This window comes from Phocoena sinus, chromosome 1 (assembly GCF_008692025.1).
Source record: "Phocoena sinus isolate mPhoSin1 chromosome 1, mPhoSin1.pri, whole genome shotgun sequence".
Taxonomy (NCBI): domain Eukaryota; kingdom Metazoa; phylum Chordata; class Mammalia; order Artiodactyla; family Phocoenidae; genus Phocoena; species Phocoena sinus.
Window position 1 is genome coordinate 8,976,622 of NC_045763.1, and position 24,439 is coordinate 9,001,060.

The 24,439-nt window shown below is 53.2% G+C and overlaps 1 protein-coding gene across 1 annotated transcript in view; it reads left to right on the plus strand.

Moving 5' to 3' along the window:
* DISP3 (dispatched RND transporter family member 3) overlaps positions 1 to 7,172 on the plus strand; it is a 29,384-nt gene extending 22,212 nt beyond the window's left edge. Inside the window, 8 exon segments of the mRNA XM_032650944.1 lie at positions 374 to 504; positions 582 to 754; positions 1,733 to 1,859; positions 2,381 to 2,526; positions 4,482 to 4,641; positions 5,200 to 5,313; positions 5,742 to 5,908; positions 6,810 to 7,172. Coding sequence (XP_032506835.1) covers positions 374 to 504; positions 582 to 754; positions 1,733 to 1,859; positions 2,381 to 2,526; positions 4,482 to 4,641; positions 5,200 to 5,313; positions 5,742 to 5,908; positions 6,810 to 7,172 — 1,381 coding nt within the window.
* The last annotated feature ends 17,267 nt before the right edge of the window (positions 7,173 to 24,439 follow it).

Sequence of the window (24,439 nt, forward strand, 5' to 3'; positions counted from 1 at the left end):
GCTCTGTCACTGTTCAGATTAAAGTGGGGCAGGGGGCTTCTGAGCACCGACCCCCAGGGCTAGCCCTGGGGCCCCTTGAGGACCGTTTGGAAGCTACTGGTCTCTTCCACCCCTCCTGCCACAGGCGAGGAGACACATGCAGAGAGGGGAAGTGCCTTGAGCAGGACCACAGGGTGGGCCTTGGCAGGGGCGGGACTAGAACAGGTGTCCAAACCCCAGGGCTGAACCTAAGATTAAATCCCTGTGCTGGGGGAGCCCGAGTCCGTCCCCTGCGCTCTTCCAGCCCCTGCGCACGGCCGCCTGTGCCTCCCCTCCCCCACTGCTCCTGGCCTTCCTGGCCTCAGTCCTGGCCTCGCCTCCTTTGCCTCCACAGGAAACTGTACTTTGCCCAGTCCCACAAGCCCCCTTTCCACGGGCGTGTGTGTGCGGCCCCTCCTGGCTGCCTGCTCGGCTCCAGCCCCGATGGGCCGACCAAAGGCTTCTTCTACGTGCCCAGCGAGAAAGGTACACGCGGGGAGGCCGCGGCGGGGCCTTGGGAGGCTGGGCCCCGCCTTCCCATACAGCTGTGACTCCCTCCACAGCGCCCAAGGCCCGCCCCTCTGCCACCTTCGGCTTCAACCCCTGCGTGAACACGGGCTGCGGGAAGCCGGCGGTGCGGCCGCTCGTGGACACAGGGGCCATGGTCTTCGTAGTCTTTGGCATCGTTGGCATCAACCGCACACGGCAGGTGGACAACCATGTCATCGGAGACCCGGTACGCGTGCCCACGTTGGGCAGATGCCAGAGGGCCCGGCCACACCAGGCTTGCAAGCTAGCGCCAGCCCAGGGCCCGCCGGCCCGGCTCCGCACACCCCCTCTCGGCTCCCTGGCTGCTCACCTGGCCCACAGGCTCCGCTACGCGGCACCGTTTCTCTTGAGGACTGAGCAGCGTTGAGCTCTTAGGATCGCCCAGGAATCTGGGTACAGTGGGGCCTGAGCCAGCGGCCCCACATCATTAGGGGTGGCACAGAGGGGAGGGCAGTACGGGTGTGCAAAGCCTCCCTGCCCTCCTCCTCCTGCACGGGGCCCTCCCTGTGCCACAGCCCTTGCTGCGTGCCTCGGCCATGGTGCCCTCGCTTGGGGTGGTCTCCCCCACTTTTACATGTTTGTGCCAGGGCTGGGCTCTTGGGCGTTGGACGGGAGAGGAACTGACACGGAGGTGTGACTAGGTCTGTGCCTGGCACTTGCTGGGTACTGAGACATGGTGGGAAGGACCGTGGACGTCGGTACCCTTGGTCATGACCCCTGCCTTGGGAAGTCAGCCTGGCTGGGTGTACAGGGTTTCAGACAGAAGGTAATTCGGGAGCCAGGTGGGGTCAGAGGAGATCTGTCCAGTCTGGACCGGGAGTCCGCAGGTGTTCAGAGGAGGGGTGGGGAGGCGGGGAGGAGAGGAGGCCTGCGCTGGAGGACAAGGGAGAGGGGAAGGCAGGGAGCCCAGGTGAGCGCGTGGTGAATAAGATCAAGGAGGGGAGGCTGAGGGGGCCCGTGCGGGTGGGCAGCAGTGGCAGCAGAGGTGCTGCCGGGGGCAGGGCAGAGCAGGCTCGGGCAGGACCGCGGGTGACCAGGCAGAGGGCTCCAAGTGCTGGCGACGACGGTAGCAGGAGCTGCCCGAGGTTCCTCCCCGGGGGTGGGGCCCAGGATTGAGTTCCCGACTCACTGAGCAGCCGCACTGGCTTGTGTCTCCTTGGGAAAGGGCAGCGTCATCTACGACAGCAGCTTTGACCTCTTCAAAGAAATCGGGCACCTGTGTCGCCTCTGCAAGGCCATCGCGGGGAACTCAGAGCTGGTGAAGCCGGGTGGGGCCCAGTGCCTGCCCTCAGGTGCGTGTGGGGGACCCGAGGGTGGACAGCCCCGAGGGCGCATGTGCCTGGCGTGAGGGCGTCTGCAGACATGCGTCCAAGCTTATGTGTGTCCACACTAGGGTGGGGGGCATGCGAATCTTCCAGATGAGAGTGGGCTCGTGCCTAAAGGTGAACCGGCGCAGAGCCGCACGGACGTGGGGAGGTGTGCGGTGTGCAGGGCGCACCTGCAGGAGGAGCTTTTCCGGAACTGGGAGCGAGGCCGGGAGCCAGCACAGACGATGACCTGGGTCCGGCCGGGGCTCTTCCTGAGAAGGCACGAGATGTCAGTTTCTGCCCTGACGGCTAATGGGTGTTGTAGGTTTCCCGATGGCATTGCCAGTGGTTCCAGACGCTTTTTAAACTAGGAGGTTGGGGGAAGGGTGCGCGCCCCTGTGCGTACACACCCAGATGGGTAAGTACACCTGCGCAGGCAGGATGGGGGGAAGAGGTGCTCCCTTCCCGGGTCCCCGCCCCGACCCACCTCTCCCCTCTCCCCGCAGGCTACAGCATCTCCTCCTTCCTGCAGATGTTGCACCCCGAGTGCAAGCAGCTGCCTGAGCCCCACCTGCTCCCAGGGCAGCTGTCACACGGGGCCGTGGGCGTCAAGGATGGCCGAGTGCAGTGGGTCTCCATGGCCTTCGAGTCGGTGAGCCCCGGGTGGGCCGCCGGGTGCAGGGCGGTGTGCTGACCTCACAGAGCGCAGTGTCACCACGGATCCCCGGACCTCGTCCCAGACCAGAGCAGAGGGCCGGCTGAGGCCAAGAGGGGTGAAATTGCTTTGCCCAAGGCCACGGGGTTGGTGAGCGTCGGCAGCAAGTGCTAAACCAGCCGTCTGACTGCCAAGCTCGGTGTTTCTGCCACACGGGACGCCACCCACCCCCCACCACCCTCCTTCCCCGACAGCCCGAGGTCCACATCGTTTTCCGGGGACAGGTGACAGTCCAGGACGCTCCCCTCTGCCACTGTGAGGGGGCAGGTTTGGGACCACAGAGCCCCCGTGCTGGGCGCCCCCAGGAGAGATCGGAAGACAGGGGACCAGCCATTCGACACCTCACTGCTTCCTCTCTCACCCCCTAGGCTCTGCCAAGGAGACACCCATGGACACACATGTGCACACACATATACACACGCACGTCCCCGACCTGGGCATTGCGGGCCTGGCCCTAGCACTTGGCACTGTGAGACTTGCCAGGTCTGCCCCTGTTGTCTCCGTGCTGAGCCCCGGGGTCCAGTCCTGGCTCTGATCCTGCTGCGCTCTGTGTCCTTGAGCAAAGCACTCATCCCCTCTAGCCTCCAGTTCCTCCTCTAAAGATTAGGGTTACGGCTCCCTGCCCGCCCTCTGGCAGTCATCGAGAAGCTAGGGTAGGTCAGTCACGTGAAGGTGTTGGGGAACGAGAATTCATGTGACAAGGGCGATTCTTGTTCTTCGGCCCCAGCCCTACTTTCTGTCCCACCACCTGTGCCACGCACTGCGCAAGCAGCCAAACCCCTGGCCACCACGAGGAGGACCCAGACCCCCTCCAAGCCCTCAGTGAGCCCCAGGCTAACGCAGACACCCCTTCAAAGCCCCACGTAGTTTTTTAAAATTGTAATAAAATATACATGATAAAATTGGCCATTTAAGCCATCTTCAAGTGTATAGTTCAGTAATACTAAGCATAGTCACAGCATTGTACGACTGTCACCACCATCCATCTGTAAAACTTCTTATCTTGCAACACTGAAACTGTCCCCATGAAACACGGACTCCCCAGGCACCCCCTTCAGCCACCACTCTGCTTTCTGCCCCCATGGATTTGACTACAGCGGCGGAATCCCACAGCGCTGTTCTTTTCGTGTTTGGTTCGTTTCACTTAGCACAGCGTTCTTCACATCCATCCATGTTGTGGCCGGCGTCTGAATTTCCCTCCTTTTTCAAAAAGGCCGAAGCCGCAGACAGTTGGAGGAGAGAATCCCTGCTCAGCCTCCCCCACCAGCACGCAGACACACACGTGCACACAGACACGCCGTACACTGGTTTGTGCTCAGGGAGAGCAGGACTGGACCAGCGAGGTAACATATATAAACGTTCCAGAGCTGGGCGCCGTGAACCAGACAGGTCACCTGCCCTCCCGGACTCACAGTTCAGCCAGGAGAGGAGGGCCAGGTTGCCGGGCAGTGACAAGAACTGTGATGGGGAAGCACCGAGGACTCGCAGAGCCCAGAAGATGACCATCTTGGGGCATCAAGGAAGGCTTCCTAGAGGAGACGGAAACCTCACGAGGCTTGAAGGAGGGGTGGGAGCAAGCTGTGCAGAGGGCAGAGGGACAGCGTGGGCCGAGGGTGGGACACGGAGCTGGGGGGCTCTGGAAGTTGGAGGTGGTTCTGTTGGAAAGGGACGGGGACTTTGCTTGAATGGGGACCTGCCGCTGCTGTGAGAGTCACACGTGCACCCAGAGGCTGGTGGGAAGTGATCTCAGATGGGCTCACCCTTCACACAGCACACTCTCTTTGCAAGTGGCCAGAGGCCAGCTGCAGCTGTCACAGAGCAGACCAGCTATCACCAGGGCAGCAGCGTGGGCCACAGCTGCCCGCCTGTCTCACTGGCTCATGTCCCCGCAGACCACGTACAAGGGCAAGTCCTCCTTCCAGACCTACTCGGACTACCTGCGCTGGGAGAGCTTCCTGCAGCAGCAGCTGAAGATGCTCCCCGAGGGCTCAGCCCTGCACCGCGGCTTCCAGACGTGTGAGCACTGGAAGCGGATCTTCATGGAGATCATAGGCAAGCGGCAGCCCAGCCCGCCGCCCACAGGGTCCCGGTGGGGTGGGTGGTGGCGGCAGGGACACGGGGAGGTGACCTAGAGCAGGAAGGGCACGACCTGGCCTGTCTGAGCCACACTGGTCTCAATTCTGGCCGAGAGCCCTGGAGAAACTGGGATGACACAGTGGCTGGGAGCAATGATCAGAGACCAGAGTTTGGGTCCCCTCCTGCTTGGGGGGCCACATTCTCTGATCCTGACCTTGGCCACCTAAAAAGTAATGACCCTCATGGCAGTGGTCTCTCATTTGGAGCCCTTCTTGATGCCAAGCCCTGGCTGAGGCCTGACCTATGTTATCTCTTTAAACTCCAAACGAGGCCTAGGGGGTAGGTACTATCATTACCCCATTTTACAGATGAAGAAATGGGGGCTCAGAGAAGTCAAGTGGCTCACCCAGAGCGGCACAGCTAGCTGTGACGGTGCCCATCTGCATAACCCCAGTACCTCTGGTCCATGAGGGTGAGGGGACTGGGGGTACCCCCGGTGCAGCCCAGCTGAGGGCCCCCTCCCCTCCCTTCCAGGGGTGCAGAGCGCCCTGTACGGCCTGGCCCTCTCCTTGCTCATCTGCGTGGCTGCGGTGACCGTGTTCACCACCCACGTGCTGCTCCTGTTGCCCGTACTCCTGAGCATCCTGGGTAAGTGGCCCGGGGGTCAGGAGTGGGCAGGGGGCTCGCTGGTGGCTTCCGGTCAGCAGGTTTCTCTCCACCCTTAACGGTCCCGTCTTTTCAGCGCAGGTTTCCCGACTCCCCACCCCAAGCAAAAAGAACCTCTGTCACAGTCGTTCATAGGACCGTGTGCTCCCCGGGGGGAGCCAGGTGTCACCAGGTGGTAGCTCTCGTCCCAGGGACGTGTTGCTGCACTTGTCCCCTCTTTCAGCACCACCCCCCAACCCAGCTCTCTCTGGCCCTGGCCCTACTCATCACACCTGTCACCAGAGCTGGGGGCTCCACCGTAGACGTTACCACCTTCCCCAGGGGCCTTAGAATTTGTCCAGCAACCCTCCAGGACTGTATGGGTGGGACCAGGTCCAAGCTGCCTCCCCGCCGCCTCCCGCGCCCCGCAGGCAGCGTCTGCCTCGTGGTGACCGTCATGTACTGGAGCGGCTGGGAGATGGGCGCCGTGGAAGCCATCTCCCTGTCCATCCTCGTCGGCTCCTCCGTGGATTACTGCGTGCATCTGGTCGAGGGCTATCTGCTGGCCGGAGAGAACCTGCCCCCGCACCAGGCCGAGGTGAGCACCCTGCCTGCCCCACCGCTCCCCAGCAAATCTTCTCCCCTCTCGGTGCCAGTGAGGACCCCCAAGCGTAGCTGGACACCCCTGGTGCCAATGCCCAGCCAGGATGTGTTCCAGGAGGCTCAGTTTCCAGGGCCATTCTCCACATCCAGGAGACTCAAGTTCTAAAGCAGCTCCACCCAAGCATCGCTGTGGGTGGTGGGTGGTGGGTGGTGGGTGGTGGGCGGGCCCACTCCCCCCAGCCTCTGTCTCCCTGAGTGAGCGTGAGGGGTTGAACCAGGTGATGTTCAAGGGCCCTTCCTGCTTCTCGGTTCCCTGAGTCTAAGTCTCACTCTGGAGCCCGGGAAGCAAGTCTGAGCCCTTCTAGTCGTGACCCTGAGGCCACCAACCCCTGCCCCCACTGGACCTCGTGGCTTAGGGAGGACATGCCCGTGTACCAGTGCCAAAACTAGCTCTGGGTCTCGTAAAGTTTTTGGCTTTTCTTAGTTTGGAATTGTGTTGGTGTGAAACATTCATAAATATGTAAATTAAATCGGTTATACATTTAGCTGCTCTTGGTCAGAAGGAAATCAGTTCCAATCACGGCTCACATGTTTGAGGACCTGCTGTGCAGATCATCAGTGCTCTGGTTGTCATAGCCACATTTAACGCGCCCCTACTGTGTGCTGTGCACCGTGAGCTGCTGCAGGGGAGCCGCTTCAGCTTCACGCCAACCCCAGGGAGCAGGTGCTCTTATCACCCCCGTTCACGGAGGTGGAATGGGGAGCCCGTGAGAGCAAGGCTGGCCTTGGACAGCGATGCGTGTTCATCCCGGGTCCAAGCCCCCACTCCAAAGCCCCAGGCAGGGAGGCACCCCCTCCTGCGTCTGGGGCCCCAGCTTTCTCTCACCCACACCCAGGATGCCCACTCGCAGCGCCAGTGGCGGACGCTGGAGGCTGTGCGGCATGTGGGCGTGGCCATCGTCTCCAGCGCCCTCACCACAGTCATCGCCACGGTGCCCCTCTTCTTCTGCATCATCGCCCCGTTTGCCAAGTTTGGCAAGATCGTCGCACTCAACACTGGAGTCTCCATCCTCTACACGCTCACGGTCAGCACAGCCCTGCTCGGCATCATGGCGCCCGGCTCCTTCACCCGGACCAGGACTTCCTTCCTCAAAGCCCTGGGTGCCGTGCTCCTGGCAGGGGCCCTGGGGCTGGGCGCCTGCCTGCTGCTCCTCCAGAGCGGCTATAAGATCCCCCTGCCCGATGGGACCTCCCTGTAGCCCTGGCACTACGTCCGGCCTTGCACACCTTTGGTCCAGTGGGGCGGGGACGAGATACTCGTTCTCTGACCCCAGGGGCACTTTGTTCCCAGCTTGGCTATAGCTAGTTATGTTCCCAGGCCTGGGCCAGGCGACACTCACCTGTGTGACCCACACTGCCTTCATCTCAGTGCCATCCACCGCTGGGTGGTCAAGCTGGCAGCCGCCCTGGACTATGCCCGGCGGCGGAAGAGACCAGCCTTCCCCCTGTGCCTGGTCACCATGAGGGTCAGGTGATTTTTGCAGGGGGCTTCCCTCGCACACTGCCTCAGTGCTCACAAGAACTTTCTGATGTGGGTGTTACAGTTCCCCCATTCTACAGATGTGAAAACTGAGGCATCAGGAGGCAAAGCGACTGACCTGTGGCGGCACAGCCAGAGCTGCCTCCTTCGGGGACTTTGCAGGAAGAACACAGTGGGCACAAGGGCAGGGCCTCGCGCTCCCTGCCCCCGCCTCCCCATCAGTTTTACAGCGGCCGGTGCTGCGTGGTCCTGTGATCTTCCCCAGGGCTTTTAGTCCTGGCCGGGGAGCACGGAGGCACCGGCCTGGGGTACTGCATGTCCCACCCCTGGCCCCAGCCTCAAGGGGCTCCTGCCCTTTGGAAGCCATGGGGCCCCAGCACAGCCTTCCTTACAGATCTGAGCCCCTACCTCCCCCACCTGACTCTGGGGGTGGATTTCGGGGAGGGGGGCAGCCCCGGGAGGGGGAGCTGGCCGTGCCTGCCGCCTGCTTACAGCAGATGGTTCTTATTAAAGTGAAATGAAACTGCAGACCGCTGCCATTAACACGAGCGTTGTAAGATCGTTGGCTCCATCGTGTTCTTAAAATGGAAATCACTAAGTGTCCGCATGCCGCCCGGCCGGAACCTGGCACGAGGGGTGGGGCCGGGCCTGGAAAGAGATGGAGGTGGGGTGGAAGGTGCCAGACCCTCTGGGGAGCAGGGTCACAGCGTGCTGTGCAGGCTCAGGAGGCTGGGTACCACTGGGGGAGCACCGTGGGAGGGGGCCTGTCTGGCTCCCCACAGGGACGTCCGTCGGCCCCTTCAGCGCGTCTGGTATTGTGCTGTGACCTTCTGCCTTGGGACAGACGTTGGCCCCTGGGCTTTCGGAAGCTGGACACAGACTGAGCTGGGACTAAACCCTTAGGGCGGGGTAGACATCCCTGAGGGTTGTCTCCAGGTCAGCTCACCTGGTCATCTGTGAAGTTTGACTGGGGTCGGGGGGTGCTGGGCGTGCACGACAGACACACAGCACCGTGTCCCCACCCGGTGCATGCCTGGCGCCCAGCAGGTGCTCAGTATTTGCTGAGGGAGCATCAGACAGACACCAAACGCGATTAATGGTACAAGTTGACACAGCACTGACTGTGCCAGACGCCCTTCTCAGGGTTTGTGTTAGTCTGCTTGGGCTGTCAAAACAGAGTGCCCTAAACTTGGTGGCTTATAACAGGTTTTTTTTCTCTCACACTTCTGGAGGCTGGAATTCCAAAGCAAGGTGTTGGCAGCGTGGGTCCTTCTGGAGGTTGGTCTTTCTTTCTTTCTTCCTTCCTTTCTTTCTCTCTTCATTTATTCATTTATGGCTGGGTTGGGTCTTCGTTGCTGAGTGTGGGCTTTCTCTAGTTGTGGCGAGCAGGGGCTACTCTTCGTTGCAGTGCACGGGCTTCTCATTGCGGTGACTTCTCTTGTTGCGGAACACGGGCTCTAGGCACGCGGGCTCAGTAGTTGTGGCTTGCGGGCTCTAGAGGGCAGGCTCAGTAGTTGTGGCACACAGGCTTAGTTGCTCCATGGCAACCTGGATCTTCCCGAACCAGGACTCAAACCCATGTCCCCTGCAGTGGCAGGCGGATTCTTAACCACTGCGCCACCAGGGAAGTCCACAGCTCATGGTCTTAATGAGCTTTTGCCAAGCGTTAACAAGATGCCCTTCATTAGCTCAGGCACAGCAGTTAGCTTGGGGTCTGTGAGGGTGTGCAGGCATTTGGTGGGCTAAGGAGGGGCAGAGGACAATGAGAGGAGCCCATGGAGAGGGACCCCTGTCACCTGCAAAGGTTCCCTGAGCCCTTGCTTCTTTCTCCTTCACTTGGAAGCCAGGAAATCACTGAGAGCCGGGTGCTTTGAAGTGCCGGCCGTGTCCCAGGCCCCATCCATGCATTCTTGGGAATTCTCGCAGGGAGTGTTTCTGTCCCATTTCACTGCTAACAAAACTGAAGCCCAGAGACGTGAAGTAACTGGCCTGAGGTCACACAGCTTGTGCGAGATAGAGTTGGAATTCCCACCCAAGGCTGATGGCTCCTGAGTATGTGCTCGCTCTCTGATACAGCCTCTCCTGCAAGCAGATTTGACTCACAGAAGCAGCCAGCCCCAGGCCAACTGGGCCACCAGGGTCCTCCCTCCTTCACAGTCACCCACCTGTGTGCTACTTGGAGAAGGGAGAGTCCAGGCCTAGAGGGGAGAGTCCAGCATCCAAGTCTAGGTTCCAGCCCTGCCTGGGTGACCTACAGCAAGCCACTGCACACTGATTCAATGCCCTGGAAAGTGGGGCAGGGGACAGTGTGGTGTCCGGGGCTCTGCCTCCTTCCAGTGCTATGCTACCAGGATTTGAGTCTCCTTAAATCAAGCTGCCCCAGTGCCCACTGTCGGTGGCCGTCTTCTCCTGTGAGTCTCTCTTGTCCTCGTCACGTTCACATCCAATAAGCAGGAGGATGCCCACTGGAGCTGTCGTCTGCTCAACAACAATTTATTGAACACCTACTATGTGCCAGTCACTGTTCCAGGCCTCAGCCATCCAAGAAAACACAAAAACAGACCCAGACCTGACCACACGGACCTTACAGTCGAGGTGGGGGAAATCTTTAATAAAAGAACCCCTCAGATATTTAACCACAAACCAGAGAGCTGTGAGGGAGAAGAGTGAGGGGTAGGGGCACAAAGCCCTGTGTCTGGGGCTGGCAGAGGGGTCCCTGCCCTGGATTGAAGGGATGAGGACCACGTACATGTAGAGCTGATTCACTTTGTTGTACAGCAGAAACTAACACAACATTGTAAAGCAATTATACTCCAATAAAGATGTATAAAAAAAATAAACAGAAGGTTAATGCCTTAAAATAAATAAATAAAATAAAGGATAAGGACCAGTTCCCTTGCCTCTGGGGGTTGGTCCTACCAGACACAGGCCTTCTTGAGCTACAGGACAGCCTACCGCAGGCTGATGCTAAGGCATAAAAGGAGGGATTCCGTTGTATCTTAGGGGACGAGGCTGGAGCTTCTGGGGGCAGCGGACAGGGAAAGCGGCAACACACTGGGTCAGGAGAGAACATCTGGCTGTTCTAGAAGCTCAGAGTCACACACACACCCCACCCGGTGACTCGAGAGAGAGGCATGGAATGGCCTGCACAGTTCTCAGTCCTGCCTCGGTCACCACAGAGAAAGTTACCCAGATAGAACCGAGTCTCCTTTTCCTCCTGGGGCCTCCAGAGGAGTTCAGAGTGGCATTCGTGTCCTCTCCAGCAGGCTAAATACCACTGCCTTTGGCATTCAAGGCTCAGTGGCGTCATGTGAAAACTCAGCCACTCCAAACGGACTTAAAATAGGAGCCCAGCATCTGGAGGCCCTGGGTCCACACACCACCGTGCCTGGAGGTCTCGGGCTGGCATAGGGCCTGATGTCTTTGCCCAGCCCTGCCCGCCAAGGCTGCCTGGCTCTGCCTGAGACTAGCTCTGCAGTTTTCACCTTGTGACCCGGTTGCAGCAGCGGGTGGGGTGCGCCTCCCGGCCACAAGGAGGCGCTCAGGGCCCCGCACCACACCTCCAAGGGAGGAGCTCAAAAGGAACCTCTTCTAGTTCCTTCATCCTCTTCCTGAGCTCTGCAGCCTCTGCTTGGGTTTCCCCACCTTTAATTGTCTCCGACATAAGCCCATCCTTCCCTTTTCTGGACACTGCACCTTGATTTTTCTTTGGGAATCCTCCCCCAATCCAGACCTTGTGATGCGGGTGAAGCTGAGGCAAACTTGCCATACACACTCCTCCTGTTACCCCCTTACATTATTCCTACCCGCCTCCTCCACCAGGTGGGTAGGCATGTGCCCCAGACCCAGCCAATCAGTGCATTCCATCCTCCTGGCCATAGTGATTGGTTGAGGAATTGACACCTGACCCAAATCAGTCCCATGAGCATCTTCTTGGGAAAGATACACTCTCTTTTGATCTATATTTCTAGGCTGTGGGAGGAAAGACTGGAGCCTGCCTGGGGACGAGGCAACACAGAGGAAAGCAGAACCAAGGGAGAAAGACAGATTTCTGATGACATCACTTAAGCCCCTAGATCCAGCCATGCCTGAAGCTAATATATCCCTAGATTATTTTCATAAATAAGGCAATAAATTCCCCTTCTCCTTAAGCCACTTTGAGTAATATTCTCTCTGACTTTAAGTCAAAAGTCCTAGCTAAACACTCCCTCCACCCACCCACTTCACACACCCTCTCAAAAGCCTTCATTGTGCTCCTATCACTTACAGGTTAAATCCCCAACTCTCTCTCACGTGACATTCAAGGTCCATCGTGACCTGTCCCCAACCCCTCTCCAGGCTCATCTCCTTCTAGGTCCTCCAGCCATCCTGGGCTCTTCACCCTCCCCAGACATTCCCCATCTCCCTTGTGGTCTACACCCACACAATCCCCCTCTCTTTTCCCCCACTGACACCTGTCAAACTCTGACCTGTCCCTGAAGGCTTAGATGCTTAGATGCTACCTCTTCCCTGAAGCCGCCATCTTTTTTCTCACTGCTCTTTGACTGGAACACCGAGTCCCATGCTCTGGTTGAGCTGTGTCTACATCCATCTCCCTGGCTGGGAAAGAGCCCTCGAGAAAGGACAGGGCTGTGCTCACCCCTACACTGTCCAAGGAAGCTGGACTCTATGCAAGGGGGATGGGGATACAGTGAAGGGTTTTTAAAGCAGAAGACCATCTTATGCCTGTTCAGTGGTAAAAATCTAAACGTTTGGTAACACACTCTGTTGACAAGGCTACATATGCAAACAGGCTCTCATATGCATTGCTGGTAGGAGTTTAAACTGGTTCAACCATTGTGGAGGGGAATTTGGCAGTAAATATCACAATGGCACGATCTTTTTGATTCAGCAGTGCCACTGCTGAGAATTTATCCTGCGGATAAAGTTCCACAGGGCAAGTTATTCACTGAAGCCTTGTCTAGTATATCAAAGGATTGGGAGCTCCTAAACGTCCATCAGCGCAGTGACAAATGAAATAAGTTATGATCAGTCCATTCAGACAATAGGATACTCTGTGGCTATAAACGAAAAATAAGGAAGCTCTCTAAGTGCTGATATGCGAAAAACCACCAAGCTATATTAAAAGAGAGGAAAGTTGCAAAAGTGTGTGCAAAATATGTTGAAAAAATGGGTGGGAGAGAGGATGTATGCTCATTTTGCTTGTATATGCATAAAGAAACTGAAGGGAATGCAAGAAAAACTAAAGCAGTAGTTACCTGTGGGAATTAGGGGCAGGGGGTGGGGGCGACTAGGCCGATGGCAGACAGCCACGGGAGGAAGACTTTCATTACAAATCTTCTCACACTCTTGCATTTTTTGACAGCAGGAATATATTATCTGGATGGTTTTTTTTTTTAAAGCAGAAACGAGACATGGTTTTTGTTTACTCCTTAGAAAGTTCACTCTGGCTGCGGGGCAGAGGATGCACTCAGGAGGATATGGAGTGGGGCAGGGACAGCAGTGAGGAAGGACGGAAGGGGTGCCCCCACCCCGAGAAGGCATCAACAAACATCATCTGAAGTGCTCTAAACCCAGGCGCTGCCAGCATCTTGTGGGGCTAGCAACAGCCTCCCTCCTGCCGTGTCTGAGTAGAGATGTGGACCATCACCCGCTCTGGAACCAAAGAGACCAAGAGCCTTTGGAGGGATCAGGAGTGTGGCATTGCTCCATGCCGCTCCCTCGCCTCTTTGTAGTTGAGCAGGCAGAGGGCACGCTTGGAACAGGGTAATAGAAAGAGGCTGCAGGGCTTCCCTGGGGGCGCAGTGGTTGGGAGTCCGCCTGCCGATGCAGGGGACACGGGTTCGTGCCCCGGTCCGGGAAGATCCCACATGCCGTGGAGCGGCTGGGCCCGTAAGCCATGGCCGCTGAGCCTGCGCGTCCGGAGCCTGTGCTCCGCAACGGGAGAGGCCACAACAGTGAGAGGCCCGCGTACCGCAAAAAAAAAAAACAACAAAGAAAGAGGCTGCAGTTGGGCTCTGTGACCCTCCTGGTGTGGAGTTCCAGAAATTGGGGGTTAGCCTCCTTACTCTGCCTCCATTAACTGTGAATTAGGGCAAGTCATTTTCTCTATTTTAACCTGTTTTCTTGTCTGTTAAATAGAATAACAATATCTATCATGAATGGTTGTTGTGGTTTTTTGTCTGTTGGCTTTTTTGTTTTGTTTTTTCGGCCGCACCGCGCAACCTGCGGGATCTTAGTTCTCTGACCAGGGATCGAACCCGCACCCCCTACGGTGGAAGCACGGCGTCTTAACCACTGGACCGCCAGGGAAGTCCCTGGTTGTTGTGTTTTATTAATAAATGAGGTAATATATGCCAAGGGCTTGGCCATAGCGAGAGCTACTAAACCATCATAATTCCTGTTATCATTGTTATTAAAACAGAGTTCTCCTAACTCAGGATAGCATTTAGGTGCTTGGAGTAGCAAAGCGCTTCAATAAATAGGAACTACTCCCTCTCTGACTAGTTTCTTTCTGACCACGGGTGGCATATGTCTTCGCGTCCCATCGATGTTGGGTCTCGCCGTGTGACTTGCATTGTCCACTGGGATGGCAGCAAGAGTGCAGCAAACCAAGGCTTGAAATGTGCCTGTCCAAGGGGACTTGCCCTCTGAGCTTCGTCCTCTCCATGGGAAGAGCATGCCCCAGGGAGCCCACTGGTTCCAGGGGGTTGAGAGACACATGGAGCAGACTTGACCCACACGGTATCCTGGACCAAGCCCACTGGACTCTCAGCTGACATCGGTTAATGATTGTTTTAAGCCACTGAGTTTGGGGAGATTTGTTATGCAGCATTATGGCAGCAATAGCTGATGGAAGCATTGTTCATTCCATCCTGTGCCCTGTATGTTTAATGACCTCCTACTTGTCTCTCTTCCCACGAGGGCACACCCCGTGAAGGCAAAGCCCGGGTACCCCCAGTTCCTGGCGTACAGTGTGTTCATTGTAGATGCTTATTGGCTGAATGGACTTCCTACCCCTTCAAGTCTCGATCTGCCCACCTGTTAAATGGGGATAATCACATCAGAACTGGGGCAGAGTGATGCCTGTGCCTTGTTTCACTGCAGGGAAGGAGTTAGCAGGTACCTCACACTCTCCAGCCACCTGCATCCCCTCCTTGCTTTTAGACTCTTCCCCTGCCTCTTCTCAAAGGGACTCGAGGTGAAAGACGTGTTTTGTCAGCAGAAGATCAATGCAGCCTTTGTTCTGCACAAGTCTATCTACCTGACAGAGATGCTGCCTGTACTCACTTGGCTTGCTCAGGGAGAGGAGATGGGTTTCTGACTGGGCTGTGCCCACTCACTCCCTTCTGCCTACTTGAGTGCCTTCAGGACTGACCTGCCTTGTCCTGGTGAGGGCAGGCAGAAGCGGGGCAGGGAAGGGAAGGATGGAGGGAAGGAAGCTGAGATGTAACTGGGTCTCTTCCACATGCTTTCTCTCCACCCATGAGCTCACTTCAACCCCACCACCCACCTTGGAAGGAAGGTGTATCCCCATTTCTCAGAAGAGAAAGTGACTTGCCCACCTTCATCCGGCATTGGGAGTCTAACCCAGGCTGGCTGACCTCCAAGGTCAATTTCTACTACTTGTAACTGCCTCCACAGGGAGCAATGATCCCGAGCACCTCGGTGTTGCAGGTGGTATCAGAGGGGACAGAGAGCATCAATGACATTATTACAGTAAAAAGAGAGACCCCCCAAAATGTGTACAACCCTATGCAATGCACAGAATCTCATGGGTTCCTCGCAACTTTGCAAGGCAGGCTCATTACCACCACATTTTACAGAGTAGAAAACCGAGGCTCAGCAGGGTGAAGTGACTTCTCCCAGGGTCTCAAAGCCAATGGTATAGCTGTTGTAAGACTCCTCCCACCTTGTCTCCTGGGTCACTGAATTCCAGAGGTCCCACCCAGTGGGGCCCTTGTCCCAGGGAGACTTTGAGGAATCTGACACCTTACGACACATCCTTTCCCCGTGGTGTGGTAATCAGACCATCAGCCTGCCTGGGTGCCACCTACAGCTGCTGTGCGACCTTGTGCAAGCCACACGATCCCTCTGAGCCTCAATATACCAGTTATTTTTTGCCACCTAATAAACCACTTCAAAGTCTAGTGGCTTAAAACAACAACAGTTAATTTAGCTCACGAGTCTGTGAGCTAATTAAATTAGGCTGGGCTCAGCTGAGTGGTTCTTCTGATCCTAGAGGGCTACGACATGTGTGCGCTGTCAGCTGTGGGTTAGCTGAGTGGTTTTGCTTTGGGGGCTGGGCTGGCTGTCAGGCTGAGGGAACAAGGGTCGCAGGGCCATGTGTCACTCACCAGGCTTGTTCACGAGGCAGCGTCAGCTTCCTGGAGGATGAGTGGTCATGCCCAAGGCCTCCCGTTATGACTTGAATTGTGTTCAACCCTCCTGCTATGGGTCGAATCCCAGAAGAGAGGATTATTAAGCTTTGTTTTAGAAAAAGAGAGGAAGCAAGGAGGGGAGGGAGGAGGAAGGATACACACATTTGCCAACCCCAAAATGCAATTTATAAAATGAAAATCTAGTGTGATATTCAACTAAATTAACAATTTATAGATAATTCACAATGCTCACACCATTAAGCAAATGCACTTTAAATTGATTTCAAATTAGTAGGCCAATGATTTCCCCCAGGTCCAGTCTCTGCCAGCCCCCAGTGCAGTGTTTTTAATAAGAGGTAGGTGTGCAGTAACAGCCTCTTTATTCCATAACTGAAGCCATAGTTGAACTTGAGGTCATATTCAAGGGCCCTATTGATCTACATAAAGAAGGAGAGTGCTGACAGTGACCATCTTCAGGCCAGAAGGGTGGAGTGGGCCATGGCAAAATCCTGCAGCTGTGACAGATTTGGAGATCCCTTCCTGTATGACTTGCAGGTAGCCTAGATGGCTGATGGGAATGTTAAGTAAACTTGAGACAGACAGAGCTCTCAATCCCAGTCCTGCAGGGACTCCCTAAAGTCATGTGAAGAATCTATGTGACCCTCCAAGATTCCTAGAGCTCCAAGGTGAACACTGCACCCTCTCTTGTCCCACCATGCCTATCTGACTCCCAATTCCCCAGGCCAAGGGAATTCAAGCCAAGGTGCAACCACAAATGTGTTCTACTTTCCCTCTTCATTCCAAGTATCAAGTCCTTTAACCCTCAGCCCAACCCAGAGCTCCCCAACCCCAACTCAGAAAGGCAGGGTGGAGGGTCTTCAATTCTTGTTGGCATAGCCCTGACTGCTGTCATTTCATGAGGCACAAACCATTACCCATCTCTACTGCTGTCCCTAAAGGGGCCATGAGAAGCTTTGACTCAATCTCCAAAGAACACTGTTCTGAATCCAGAGACCTTGTCTCCAAAGAGTATGCCAAACAAGTGGAGGTTGGAGGAGAAAGAGACAGAGAGAGAGAGAGAGAAATTGATTTTACAGGGGAGTAAGTGTGGATTGGGAAATCTCATGACCCCAGAGTCAGAGAGAACAGTCAGGAGGATGAACAGACTGTGGGCACTTAGTCTGCTAATGGATGGATCAATGTTTAGAACAATCTGTAAAGTGCTCCATGTGTGCCCTCGAGGTTGTTGAGCTGTCTATAATACAGTCCAAATGTGAACCCTAAATTATCTAAACACTATATATTAGCAGTAGATATAATGCTCCAAAATCTCATAAAAACTCATAAAATTGGGAAAAGGCAAGAGAGGAGAAGAACAAAGCATAAGGAGCCTGCTCTTTTCCCTGCTCCCTGTCTCCCTCCTATTCTTGGAGCACAAAACTCCTTGCAGATTTTCAACTGGGCTTTGAATGTGTGGCACTCCCAGGATTCCTCCACTGGCACTGGGGGTAAATACCATGCTCCTAGCTCTCCTTGGCCAGATTCTTCTCTCAGACGTGTTGCAGCCTGGGGTGTGGAGGGAGGGAAGATTATTCATTCTAAACTCTGCATCATCTCATTCAGATTCCATTACAGGAATCAGTCATGGTGATAACCAAAAAGAAGAAAGGTCTGAGGGAAGAATGTCTCTCGTTTCTAGAAAGAGATTAGTCAGGAATAGTCATCTAATCAATATTGATCAATAAAGTGTCCCAGAAAAATCTAAAGCCACATTACTTAAACAGACCCTCCCCGGAACATCTCTATTGATCCAGAGAATGCAGAAAAGGCAAAAACAGGAAGGAGGGATTAATTTCTTTTAAAAATGACTGTAAAGTGAAACAACCACTTTGGAAACATGTGCATACATTATGGCCAGCAGTTCCACTCCTGGGTACATACCCAACACACTGAGTGCTTTGTCCTCAAAGGACGTGCACAAGAAAATTCATGGCTTTATTCATAACAGCCTCAAACTGGAAACAATCCAAATGTCCATCAGCAGTAGAATGGATCAATAAGTGGTGTTTTATTCACACAAAAGATTACTATAAGCCATAAAGAAGAATGAACTACTGACACGCAACAACATGGATGAATCCCAAGACACAATGCTGAATGAAAGAAACTAGAGACAGTAGAGTGCCTACTGAATGATCCAATTTATATGACGTTCAAGAACAAGAAAAACTGGTCTATGCTGACAGCTGTCAGAAAAGTGGTTACCCTTGGTGGGAGGTGGCACAAGGAGGTGGTGCTGGAAATGTTATGTATTTTCACCTGGATGGTGGTTACACACACACATGCGCACACACGCACGCACACACACACTTTTAAGTTGTATACTTTAGATTTGTGTACTTTATATGATATAACTCAAAATTTTTAACACATATTTTTAAGCTGTCACTCCAAAATTTAAATCATCGTGTGTCATTCACTTTTTGAGGGCCACGATATGCACACAGTTTGTGCTTTACTTTCTGTCTTGAGGAAAATGGAAACATACCTGCCCATAGCGCAAATGAGGATACTGAGGCATGGAATGTCCAGGTAGAGGCACCATTACAGACCATGCTGTCTAAGGTTGGACAGACAGGTGTCATGGTGGGTGCAGACTGTTATCCGTGATCTGTGGCACCCCTATCATTTCTCGTGGCATTATTGATGTGGTTCGCAACGCCTGAGGCTGGACACGCCCCTGCAAGTTACCAAAAGGGCTCATCATCCCATAGCCCTGCCACTCTCCCTAGAGCAGAATAGGATGGTTATTGCAGCAGCTCCAGGATGAACTTCAAGAGATGCCAAATGAAAATTGAATTAGAGACCAGCCTTGTGGTTTCCAGCAGCTGTTATTGCAATGTGACCCAACTATGGCAGGACATGGTGACCACGTACTGCCGGGCAGCTCCCAGAGGCTGTTTCAACACCTCGGACAGAGATGCCCCTGCGTGAAGCTCAGGCTCCCGGCTGATTCTATTGTTTCAGCACCAGGGACAGCGGCTCATGCATTAAATGGGCATAGAAATAGACTGGGAGAGCAAAACGTATTTGTGGAAAGCAATCTTCTCACGGTTTGCTCTTTACACACAACACTATTGCTTCCAGCTTTGTATAACAAATTAAATTCTGACAGCATTAAAAACGTATGTGTGATGAGAAGATTGTTTTGGAAAACACGTCACATTTACCTCCTTTCTACCTCCACCTCCTTCCTCCAATCCAGGCGTTCCCCAACGGACCTGAACTTCAGGGAATGCCCAGGTAAATGGAGTTTCTCATATTTAGAATTGTCAGTGGAGTGCCAGAGTAGAACAGAACCCCTGGGACCCAGCTTATTTTCCTCTGAAACCTAGATGCAAGAATACCATCCACTCTGAGAGAGTGAAAAGGGAGGTTATTTAGAAATCTTTTCTTCAAAATACGGGCACCATGAGCTCATTCTTGTGGAAATGCTAATACTTGTGGAAAGCCTACTGTGTGCCAGGCCTTGTGCTAAGCGCTGGAAATACAATGATGAACCGAATAAATTCCCTGCCCTTGTGGAGTCTACATTCTAGTGTGAGGGAACAACAATAGACACATAAACATATCAATAACTAGGATCATTTCAGTTTGTGGTAAGTTCTATGAAGAAAGCAAGTAGAGTAACAGGCTGTATAGTGAGTGGGTGAGAACTACTTTAGCGAGAATGGCCAGGAAAGGCCGCTTTGAAGAGACGGTGTTTGAGCTGAAACTTGAACAATGAGGAGGAGCCAGACTTGTGCAGATCTAACAGAAATGCATTCCAGGAAAACGGTGTGGCATCTGCAAAGTGCTGAGGTGGAAACAAATGGGACGCGTTCAAAGGATGGAAAGGAGGCCAGTGTGGCTGGGGTATAGAGCACGAGGGGAAGACGTGGAGGAAATAAGCCTGGGGAAGTAGGAGGGGACCAGATCACGTGGGCCTTGTAGGTCTAATAAGGAGTTTGGGTTTCAAGCAAAGGAGTGATATGATATGATTTATGTTTAAAACAACCTGGTTTTTTAGCTGCCATGTGGAGAATGGACTAGCGAGAGATTGGGAGGAGAAGCTGGAAGACCAAGTTAAGCTGCTACAATGGTCCCCTGAGAGATGATGGTGATGGTAGCCTCTCCTTACCTCCCTCCACATGTAATTTTATCTCTCAACTTAAGGATGCAGTTCTCTGAGTCATCCATGCTCCCTTCCTCTGGTCCCTCCTCTAACCGATGCCATACATTTGTGAGATATTATGAGAGAATAGGCACAGGGTCACATATTATGTCCTATTTACTGCTGAAAGAATGGATGAAATGATGACTTCAGAGCCACTTGGCTCATCTAGAAATGGCTCATCTAGAAATGGAATCTATTGCTTCTTTTATGCCAATTCTTCTCAAACTCTTTCAATTAATGGACTACCACTTGGGGAGGAATGGCACGCAGAGCACTTAATCCACTCCTCATGGCCCATCATCCCAGAAACAAACCTCACCTGATGGGATGTCAATGGGGGAGACTATACACTATGAATTATGCAGTGAACAAAAGCATCAACGTGTATGATATTTAAAGCATTACTACAACAGGGACACCCCTTCCCAGACTAGCCGGAAGACCCACAGAGACCACAAATGCATAGTGGGCAAGACCATTTGCTACCCAACTAGGCTCACTAGCCATAAGTGCCTTGGGAATTTGTACCTATATGACCTAGATGAAAAATGAGGGGAAAAACAAAGGTCACTTGACTTAGCACCATAGCCCCTGGTACTTGGTCTCATCTCATTCATTAACTCACTCAAGGCTGTCAGGCAAATCTCTTCCTCTCCCTGGGTCTCGTTTTTCTCAACTGTAAAATGAGGGGGTTTGTTTGAACTCCATGATCCTCTGGCTCCAGCAGTCTGTAAATCTGTAAATGGCCTAGGACCTGCATTTCCCACGTTTTCTGTATCTCCTTTGGTCCTCCCAAAACCCCCCAAAAGTAGAGAAAATACATATCATTGTGCCCACTTTTCAGATGAGATCGGGCACACTCAGGGTGGAATGGCCATAGACTGTGCCCACTTTTCAGGATGGGAAAACTGAGACCTCAAGATCACAAGGACTAATCACAAATTTACAAATTGAGCTAGAGGGAGTCAGATTCCATTACAACTCACTCAGGTAAATCCTAACTCTTCCAGAAACGTATTCTGCAAGGGCTTATTCCCCCACTCTCCAGGTACCCCCTTACCCCCACACACAGCCCCTTCAAGCCCCCGTTAGGCCCTGGCTCTCCTGCAATCTCACCGGTCATCATCAGGAGGTGTGCTGGGACTACAAAGATGCCTGTGCTCCACACGGCCTCTCTGTATGTATTGCTGTTTCAATTTCGAGGCCATCAGCAAATCCCATCATGGCCAAGCCCTTCCACTGGACCATGACTGTAATCTGTCAGCTCATTAGCATGGGGAAGGGGAGGAAGACACACTCGGCTTTATCCGCCGGTCCTGATTTAGTAGGTGTTCCCTTTGCAGCTCCAGAGCCTTGGAGGAATCTCCGTGTGCCTGTGTTTGTTATGGAAATTACCACTCACCCATACGTGTAAATCTGCAAGAGAGCCTCTTGTCATTTCTAATAGTTCCACAAGCTGCACTGAGAGAAGCCTGGGCAGAGCTGAGGCTATTTTGGAGATTTTGAGACCTCCATCCTTATACTAACGTCAGAGAAGTCTTGACCACCCAAAGAGCTCAGAGCTCATGTCAGTTTTCAGTCATCAAGAGTTTGCAACGTGCCCAGCACTGTGCTCAGGGTTTCCCATGTACCATTTCATTTAATCCTCACAATAACCCCATGATCTCCATATTTCAGTTGAGAATACTGGGGCGAGGAGAGATCTAAGTGGCTTGTTTTAAAAATCACAGGAATGGAAAGGAGCTACGTTTAATTACCCAACTTCTAGGTCATCTCCATGATTCTTGGATTCTTTGGGATAAAATCATGGTGGAAGGAGAGGAAGGAATGGAGGTGATATACTCCATGGAGGGTGGGGACCCCCCCAAAGCAGTCTCCCAGTCTCCCACTATTTCTTCCCTGGAAGATGACTGTCCCTCTCTGGAGGAAGTTTCTCCCCCACAGAATGAGACTGGGGGCTCAAAATCTTGGCCACTATACCTTTGGGGTACAGTCATCCCTCTCTCCGTTGCTCTATTATTAAGAATTCTTTTGGTTGTGTCAGAAACATGAAAATCCTGGACAAGACCTGGTTGGGGGCACGACTCTACTCATAGCTCAGGCAATGTTGTGAGAACCCTGTCTCTCTCCAGCTCTAAGCTCTGCAGCTGTGTTCTTGGAATCATTCTGCAAGTAGGCTTGCCCCAGCTGGCAGCAGACAAGGTCAGCACAGCTCTAGAATCTCATCCTTCCAGAAAATTCTTCTCCCAAATCCATAGATCAACACCTGGGGGAACTCTAATGGCTCTGCCTGGGTCGCATATTAACCCCTGAACATTTCACTGTTGCCAGAGGGATGGGATATCTGATTGACCAGCATAGACATGGTGACCACTCCTGGGGGGACAAAAGGGACACCATAATCGGCACATGAAGACTGAGTGTATACGTATTGTGTTTTCCTATATATGGCCCTTGCAATGTCTCCCATCCCACACACTTTTAGAATGTGATATTGACACTCCTTCTATCTTAGGGTCGGGTTTATGTCCCTTCCCCTTGAATCTGGGCATACTTTGTGGCTGCCTTGACCAGTAGAATATGGCAAAAGTGACACTGTCCTCATTTCCAGGTCCAGCCCTTAGAGACTGGCAGCTTCCACTTCTTGCCTCTTGAGACACTCACCTCTGAAGCCCTAGACCCCCATTAGAGAAGTTCAAGGCCGCCATGTTATGAGGAAGCCCAGGTCACGTGGAGAGGCCAAGAGCAGGTGTTCTGACTGCCCCAGGAGGAGTCTAAGTGGACAGCCCACATCAACCAGAGACACGTGAGTGGTGAGGCTTGGAGGAGATTCCTGCCCCTAGACTGAGTCCTCCTACGTGAGACCCCAGACATCACATAAGCAGAGACAAGCCATCCTCCTGTGTCCTGTCCCAATTTCTGACCCAAAGAATCTGTAATTGTAATAAAACAATTGTTTTAAGGTTGCTTATTGCTGATCTTTTTTTTTTTTTTTTGCAGTACGCAGGCCTCTCACTGTTGTGGCCTCTCCCGTTGCGGAGCACAGGCTCCGGACGCGCAGGCTCAGCGGCCATGGCTCACGGGCCCAGCCGCTCCGCGGCATGTGGGATCTTCCCGGACCAGGGCACGAACCCGTGTCCCCTGCACCGGCAGGCGGACTCTCAACCACTGCACCACCAGGGAATCCCCATTGCTGATCTTAAATAGGGAGTATATCCTGGATTATCTGGGTGGGCCCAATGTAATCACAAGTGTCCTTAAAAGAGGAAGAGAGAGGCAGAAGACGACTCAGAGGGAAACGTGACTCTGGAGGGTCCGAGTGTGGTGACGAGAAGGACTCAACTGGCCTTGGCTGACTTTGAAGATGGAGGAAAGGGTCACCGCCTAAGGAATGTGGCTGCCCTCTAGAGGTTGCAAAAGGCAAGGAAATGGATTCTCCAGTACAGTTTCCAGGGAAGAATGCCACCTGGAGGACTCCTTGATTTTAGCTCAGTAAGACCTATGTGGAACTTCTAACCTCCCAAATTGTAAGATAAAAATATGTGTTATTTTAACCAGCTAGGAAAAACAAAAAACAATTGTTTTAAGTCACTAAGTCTGGGGGTAATGGGTTATGCAGAAAAAGATAACTAGAACAAGTGTGTGTGTGTGTGTGTGTGTGTGTGTGTGTGCGCGGGCGCGTGTTGAGGAGGTTGTTTCTCACAGGAATTAGAATGAGGGGGATGGGCAAGCATGGTAGACAAACAAGCAGTATATCTAACACCTGCAGGACTGCCCATGGTGCCCACCATTTTCACTAGACACAGGCAATGCACAAGTTGGTGCATTCCAGGTACTGAGCCTCACATCGCCCAGTTAGCCTGACAGAGTGTCAAAGCATTTATTAGGCTCTTCTGTATATCCTCGTCTTTTTCTGTCCAGTGAATTGGCTGCTCCTCTAAGCAAAGTGTCCCCAAGCAGGGTCTCCATGCTGCCCAAGTCTAGGGTTTACCACTCACCTCATCTTTCTTGTAAATTGTGCCCCTCAGTTACGGCACATCAGTGGCATTGACCTTGTGGTCCCTTTCCCTTTCACCCTTTCACTTTGCCGTATAGCAGAAATTAACACAACGTTGTAAATCGACTATACTTCAATAAATAAATAGATAGAGAAAAACTGTTTACCATGGAGTATTGCAACCATCTCAGAAGTCAGGGTGCCACATAAAACTCTCTGGTTAGAAGTAACATTTGCAAGGATGGGCTTGTGATGCAGACGAGAGTCTGCTCTCCTATAGCTGCAGGGAAAGTGGAAAGGTTTTTGTGGGTTTTTTTTTTTTTTTTTTTTTTTTTTACATCTTACCTTGCTGAGATTTCTTTCACCAGTAGTTATAAGACATACAGTTTCAA